Source organism: Xenopus laevis, chromosome 5S (assembly GCF_017654675.1).
Source record: "Xenopus laevis strain J_2021 chromosome 5S, Xenopus_laevis_v10.1, whole genome shotgun sequence".
NCBI classification, from domain to species: Eukaryota; Metazoa; Chordata; class Amphibia; order Anura; family Pipidae; genus Xenopus; species Xenopus laevis.
The window spans coordinates 104,820,205-104,828,500 of NC_054380.1; the positions used below are offsets into that span (position 1 = coordinate 104,820,205).

Below are 8,296 nucleotides of genomic sequence, written 5' to 3' on the forward strand. Positions count from 1 at the left end.
AAGTACTTAAAGTCTCAAAAGATGTACTTTATCAAATTATATTCACAGGGTGGCGATATCTACAAAGTTATGGACCCTCTGGCACTGCAACTATTGCTTATGGTGCAGTGATTTCATAGATGTGGAACCCTGGAAGCAGGATGGAAATACACTGACTAAATTGTTAACTGCAGCAAGGCTAGGTAAAGGTACAGCTTTTGTGATGCTACTACAATATGGCTAAACGGTGTTGCTATTGTGCAAACAGGCCCTGAGAAACAGCACAGATTACCCCTGCATCTGTATAGGAATTCTGTAGCTCAGTCCCATTCAGCAACAGGCGTTCCAACTTGCACTCAATCTGTAGTATGTCACAACTTTAGTGCAAGTAGAAACAGACCCAGTGGTACAATTGGAATAGTATAGTATAGTATGATTTTAACCTACGTCTGTGGAGGCAAGTGTTCAGTGCCACTGTGGGCAGCAGGCTACTGCCTATAAAATGCAAGTATTTATGGAGGCAATTCTCTACAGCAAAGCAGACCTTGGAGAATAGCATTATGCCTTTGAGATTTTCCAAACCCATGTGATGTTTCTAACCAGGAGAGATTGTTTTCCCACGGCCTATGGTACACAGGGCATATGTTAAAAAAAAAAAATGGTTGATGGAAAAGCACTCAACCATGGCTATGTAGCCTGTTATTCTGTATAATGGAATCCAACCTGTGTGCTATAGGCCTTAATATGCGGAAATGTTTTTTGAGGGATGAATTCAGCAAATGTATGCAATTTGAGTCCAGAGGAGTGGAACCCATAGCAACCAAATATTAGTCTAATGCAGTGATGCGCAACCAGTTGCTCGTGAGCAACATGTTGCTCCCCAAACCCTTGGATGTTACTCTCAGTGGCCTCAAAGCAGGTGATTATTTATTTTTTACTTTGTGGCCTGGAGACAAGTTTTAGTTGTATTAAAAACAAAATGTACTACTAAACAGAGCCTCCTGTAGACTGTCATACCACATAGGAGCTACCAATAGCCATTCACGGCCCTTATTTGTCTTCATCTAGGAACATTTTTCATGCTCGTGTTGCTCTACAACTTTTTTTTTTTTAAATCTGAATTTTGCTCACAGGTGAAAAAGGTTGGGGGTCCCTGGTCTAATGCAAAACATAAATCAGTTTGGTTGCTACTCTGGAATAAAATGTACTCGAGGTTCCTCATAGAAACCACAGAGAAATAATCTGCTATGCTTTTGACAATCAGCTTCCTGTTACACTGAACAGGAAGTACTACGGGGCAGATTTATCAAAATGTGAGCAGATTTTAACAAATACTCACCCCATGTTCTATTCATTCCTATGAGGTTTTTTTAGAAGGACATTTATCAATGGGTGAAGATTAGAACTCACCATTTGATAAATTGTTTTCCAAAAATCTCATGGGAATGAATAGAACGTGGGTTGAGTTTTTATTTATTGAAATCTGAACTCGCATTTTGATAAATGTGCCCATTAATGTTCAAATGTATTGTTCTTTAGCTATAAAATTCTTAAAACAAAGAAATATTTAATAATTAAAGAGAGCACTCCTATGGAAGCAAACTGCATTGAATTATGAAGTTTTCATGCATGAAGCCAATTAATTTTAGATCATACGCCCTACAAATATGTAACAAATATATGGTCACCTAAATTTTATCTTGCACAAGTTTCCAGCCAAGTGTACACCCACACCAAGATACAGACATCAATAAATTGGGTGTATATATGTATGTGTATATATATATATATATATATATATATATATATATATATATATATATATATATATATATATATATATATATATATATATAGTATTACTGTCCATGCTATCTCAGTAGGGGAGTGCCCTGTACACTGTATATGAGTAATAAACAAGCATCTAATTACGCTTACTTTTACCTGCCAAATAAAAAAAGCCACACCATATGATGTCACAAAAGGTTTTGTATTGAACTTAGTTTAAAACAGAAGGGCCAGGCTTTTTTGGAACCTGCCCAGAAAATAAAATAACACATGTTAACGGTCTTGGTACATCACAATTTGTAATCTCTGGCTGATTTGCAATGTTCAACACTGCTGGTATTGTAAGAACATAAAGAGGGGCATAACACATACTAAAAATAATGCTTAAAAGCCCCTTCCTGTGCCAGTCTACATTCTTGTTGGCATGGTCTGCTAGACACAGAAAAGGTTAATCACCGTCCCCTCCAAAAATGTGCAAGACATGGAAGTAACATTAACAGGCTCAGAAATAGGTTCCAGGGACAATAGATTCCTTTGTCCACGCTTGTTCAGTGTGATTACAGAGAGGAAACTGTTAAGTAGCTTTCAGAATAGAAGATAATGGGATTTTCACAGGTTGGCACCGACTGGAACAGCTGAATTTTGAAGGCACTCTAAGGACACAGGGCACTATTGACCCTGGCTCACAATAAAGTCAATTCACTGTATATTAAATAGCTAAGCATCAAAAATCAGTTATTGCCAGCACACATAAAAACATAAACATCTGTAACACTTTCACAGCCGATAAGAAAAAAATACTAATAATCTTCCCAGATCCCCATATGATACAGCAGGTAAACAAAATAGATTTCAAACACACACACATACCAGCCAGGGAACCACATTGGGGCCCCCCAAGCTGCGTTGGCATCTTTTATCTCATTTTTGATGTGCAAAACTTCTGAATGGATACTCTGTAACAATCATCCAACTTTGCATAGAGATACCTAAAATGAAAGTCAGCAGGAGAACTGTAAGTCTGTGGGTGGGGTGAGGGGGAACTCAATTCCCTTGGATTAATTCCGTGAAGCCTTCCAGAACTTGATTTAGGGAGTGGGTCTCCTCTTGCACACATTTCCAGGCCTGTGATTGTCGGAGGTGGGGGCCCGTGATCGAGCACCTTTTCTGAGGCCCCATTCTCTGTGGGTCTCACCAACTTGTGGCCCTGTAGCGGTTTCTCTGCAACTCGTAGCAACCCCACGCCGGGCATTGTAGTTGGAAAGTAGCTGAAAGTCCAGGAGTTGGATAGTTTTGGTGTTGCCATGCTACACCCCGGTTATTCTTGTATTCTCAGGCGTTCCTCTGGGCAGGGCTACAGGTGCTGCAAGAACAGGCAAGAGGTACAAAGATGGGCCTTCTCCATCCAAACACAGCAGGGGCCAAAACAGGAAACCTCCCCAACTGCACCCCAAAGGGTAGCTCTGTCCAATGTGTTTGCAATCAGGGCAACTGTGAGTGCTGAGGCGTCGCCACTCATTCTCCTTTTCTTTAGCTTTATGGAGAAACTGTCAGTGTTTTGCCTGGATTAGGCACAAGGCCTCCAGAGCCCCCCTCCCGCCTGTAGATAGTGTATCACGTGATCCACAGGATGAGCAGATCCCCCGGGAGCGACACACGCCCTGCTGCCAATGGAGAAGTTGTGGCGCCGCCGCTGGGCAGTGGGAGTCGGTGTAGAATACCGGGGCTCAGATTATAACACAGGAGCAGCAGCGATCGTTCCCGTTGGGCTGAGACGAGTAGTTCATCTGCCTCACGATCTCGGCAAACAGTTCATCCACGGAACCTTTATGTTTGGCCGAAGTTTCCAAGAAGGGGCAGTTCCATTCGTCGGCCAGGGCTTTCCCTTCCCCGTAGGACACTTCCCTCTCGCCTTCCAGATCCACTTTGTTCCCCACTAGAATCATGGGCACTTTCTCGTACCGTTTCACGCGGATGATCTGGTCGCGCATGGGCTTGATGTCCTGGAAGCTCTGCTGGTTGACCAGGCTGTAGACGAGGATGAAGCCCTGGCCGTTCTTAATGTACAAGTCTCTCATGGAGGCGAACTGCTCGGTGCCCGCCGTGTCCAGGATCTCCAGCACTGAGGGAGACGAGTCCACCTCGATCTCCTTCCGGTAGAAGTCCTCTATGGTGGGGTCGTATTTCTCTATGAAGGATCCGGTGACGAACTGCACGGTCAGAGCCGACTTCCCCACCCCGCCTGATCCAAGGACAACTACTTTGTATTCCCGCATGGCTCTCGCCTCCGGCTGCTGCTGGGACTGGGAGAAGCGCGGCTTTCACTCGGGCAGCCCTGACTATATCATGGGTTCAGCTGTATACAATAGGGCGGGGAGTAGCACGGGTTTGTGTCCCCCTCCCGGTGTGCGTGCAGCTTCTGGGAAGGGACCGGCCCTGCTGCTGTAGCTCTTTCTCAGGCTGCGCTCCTCTCCATTCCCTTCCCTGGCAGCCCACACTGTACTTATCTTGAATTACACTTGCATTTTTGTGTAACTGCCTCTTGCCCATTGGCTGAGACAACTCTCGGCTCTGATTGGTCGATGAGAGAGGCCCTATGGTTGGCTCAGCCGTATAGCCGCAGAGAAAGTATTTTTATTAGTCACACGCACGTGACTCATTCATTAGTGCAGCAGCAGCAGCAGCAAGGATCTCCTAAACTCCTTCCCTACATCCAACTACTACTCCCAGCGGCTTCCCTTGGGACAGTGTCTGACTGGGACACCAGGGGCCCACCAAACAACTATAGACCAGGGGGCCACTCTCAGTACTATTATTATTATTCTTCTTCTCCTCACTCAACCTCTATTCCTCTAGTCTCTATTCTTTACACACTATAATCTATTGTTACATCTTTTTAGCCTCATTCTCAAAGAAATAGAAAATGGCCATGAAATAGGACAAATATTTAGCAGCACAAGGACCCACAGACACCTGGGCCCACTGGGTGTTTTCCAACACAGTGCCACTTGTAGCTGAGCTGTTGCATGAAAGAGAATTGTTTTTTTATCAACTATCTATAGATATGTTTTTTTTATCAACTGTCTATCTCACTCCAGCTAGAGATAGGGCTGCCACCTGTGTGGTTTTGAACTGGGCATCAACACTTTAAAACATTGCGAAAACTCAATAGAAATCCAGCCAGTTGTGTCTTAGTGATGCAATAACCTTGCCCTGGTGTCATAACTCCACCAACATCATTGTGCCCTCCTCTGATGTCATCATGCCTGTTTCTACATCACTGCTCCACCCCCGATGGTATCTTCCCCGCCCCCCTGTGTTCAGGTTTCGCCATCAGCAAAGGTGGCAACCCTACTCTATATTTATATATATATATATATATATATATATATATATACTCAACACTAAGCACTCAAATCCGGTCTTCTCTGGATAAAGTCGGGCGCAGGGTCAAAAGTAGTATATATAAATTTGTTCAAAGTCCCGCACTTTCTGTGTTAAATTAAATTGATTTTATTTTGTGCATATCGTACATCTGACGTTTCGGCCCACAGTAGGGTCTTTTTCAAGGATCTTGAACAATATATATATATATATATATATATATATCAGAATCACAGAACTCATGGTATGGATTTGTCGAAAACTGAACCAAAGGACACTGCTTGCACAACAAATAAGCAGTGACATGGGTGGAAATACCATACTGGATTCAGCCAAATATGGGAAATATATATATATATATATATATATATATATATATATATATATATATGTATATATATATATGCAATAAATCAGACCAGCAACGACGGGTTTTCTTATTCAAGACAACTGTATTAAAAGGTGCATGTACAGCCAACATGACGTTTCGGTCCCATATATATATATATACACACTAGGGTATACATAATAGTATATATACTAAGCATCCTGGGAGCTTTAGATTACCAACAACAAAAGGGTTGTGGGCTGGTAGTCCCTGAGACGCTTTGTGCTCATCCCTATAAATCTGGATACAGAACAGTATATCTGACCTATGATATAAAGTGGTCTTGGCATTTCAGGTACAGGAAATCCCAAACAACCACTTCAGGCTCAATAGAAACCACCAGCCTGTGCTTGCTCACACAACAACTAGTATTTTCAGGCCTGCAGTGCGGCTGTGACTAATAGCACTATGTAAGTGTAGCAATTGCAACAATGCAGTCACCAGTATCAACCCACTTTTCACTATGGTAGGCCACTGGCCTTTGGGTATGTTACCCACTGCTGTCAACAGGGCTGGATTTCAAAGTTATGCACTCACTCTCAAGCAATTACATACCCAGCCTGCTGCCCCTGCCAGACGTACACAAAAAAAATGATAGGGGACTGCACCAGCCCCACAAGTTGCTCTACATGAAGAAACAGGAGCTGCCCCAGGACAGCCGATTTAAAATAAGGATGCACCGAATCCACTATTTTGAATCAGCAAATTAGGGGTGGGAAGGGAAAAACATTTTTACTTCCTTGTTTTGTGACAAAAAGTCACACGATTTCCCATCCGCCCTAATTTGCATATGCAAATTAGGATTCGGATTCAGTTCAGCAAGGAAGAAGGATTCGGCTGAATCCTGCTGAAAAAGGCCGAATCCTGGATTTGGTGCATCCCTAATTTTAAACGTGGTGTAGTCCAGGGTGCAAGTCATTACTACTGTGGAATGTGGACGGCATGCCTCCTCAAAAACTTTGCCACCCTAGGCACAGGCCTTCGTGGCTTTCCCACAAATCCAACAGCAGCAAAAACTACATATGTCCAACCGCCATCACTTCTACTACTGCTGAATGGAAGGTGTGGGTAAAAAGCCCCATGAAGCTTATATTGTGTAATATTATGTATATTTTTATGGACTGCCTGGAGTGTGTTTAATAACAGGCAATAACAGGAGACTATAAATATCTCATAATCAAATGAACCATATAAAGTTAATTTAAAGTGGACCTGTCACCCAGACACAAAAATCTGTATAATAAAAGTCCTTTTCAAATTAAACATGAAATCCAATTTCTATTTTTTATTAAAGCATTCATAGCTGTTGTAAGCTCATTTAAACATCTCAGCTGTCAATCAAATATTGTCTGCCCCTCCTCTATGCCCTGGGCATAGAGGCGGGGCAGACAATTACTTTCTCTTTCCATTCAGCACTTCTTAGATGTCACTGCTATCCCCACATTCCCCCGTTCTCTTCACCGTTTAATTGTGTAGCCAGTGCATGGGGATGGACATCAGGACCCCTATTCTGGTGCACAAACAAGGTTCTGAGATGATGCAAGGCTTGTCTTAATAACAGTGTCCACAAAATGGCTTCTGCCTGCTTACTATAATTATGAATTCCCAGACTGATGGAAACAAGATTCAAATAATTTATACAGTGTAATTAAAGTTCATTCTGCTTGACTGATATCATAAAATAGGATTATGAATAATTTTTTTGGGTGACGGGTCCCCTTTAAATAATCAATTTCTAGGAACGATATATTTAATTGCTCATCCAGGGATGGAAAACAAAAGTAGCAAACCTGCTGAAGTATCTACTGTAGATTTTTATTCCTGAAATCTTATTAGAATGAAGTTTCCCTCATGATCAACATGTTGCTCACCAACCCCTTGGATGTTTATTTTTGAATTCCAGGCTTGGAGGCAAGTTTTGGTTGTATAAAAACCAAGTGTACTGCCAAACAGAGCCTTCATTAGACTGCCAGTCCACATAGGGGCTACCAAATAGTCCATCACAGCCCTTATTTGGCATCACAAGGAACCTTTTTCATGCTTCTGTTGCTCCCCAACCTTTTTTACATTGGAATGTGGCTCACGGGTAAAAATAGGTTGGAGACCCCTGGTCTACTATCTCAGTGCCAATAGTTTTCATGAAGAAAGTCGAGTTATCAAACAAACGTTAAGTAGTAAAGGTTAAATGCTTTGAAACCAGGAAAAAAACCATTTGTAGTAAACTAAGGCCTCATCATGCTGCTACTTTCCAAGGAAAGTACATAAAATAAAAAAGCCTTTTGCCATAACCTTACAATAAATCTGATGCCAGCATTAACATTTAAACCATTGATAAGAAGTTCCCTTTCTTCCAGTTGTCCTGGCACAAAGTGAGAAATGGTGGGTCGATTAGCAGGCAAAATTTCCCCTTTTTTAAATCAAACGTATGACTGGCTGCTGGAGGTTTACAGGCCAGGCCCAAACTGAGTAGGCAAATCTGGTAAATATCCCCTCATTTGTGGATCAGGTCATAGATTTTTGTATGGACAGCTATACTGTGCTTCAAACAATATGTTCACTTGAGCCTGCCGTAAATGTATGTAATCTGCCAAAATTCAGATTGCAATAGCCAGTTTCTGCCTGCCTGTCTGGCATCCCCTGGGAGTGCACCCACTGGCTAAATTCCTGAGTGTGGCTACTGACATGAGTTGATCATGTGACACTAGGAAGAATACATGTCGGTTCTTGTTCTGTTTAATGTCACAGCCCCCTGGATAA

The 8,296-nt window shown here is 42.3% G+C and overlaps 1 protein-coding gene across 1 annotated transcript; it reads right to left on the bottom strand.

Moving 5' to 3' along the window:
• Positions 1 to 1,953: 1,953 nt before the first annotated feature.
• On the bottom strand, positions 1,954 to 4,216 carry rap2b.S (RAP2B, member of RAS oncogene family S homeolog). Its single transcript, NM_001091032.1, is given in 1 exon segment — positions 1,954 to 4,216. A coding segment is annotated over 1 exon segment (549 nt). The 5' UTR covers positions 4,044 to 4,216; the 3' UTR covers positions 1,954 to 3,494.
• Between the last annotated feature and the right edge of the window lie 4,080 nt (positions 4,217 to 8,296).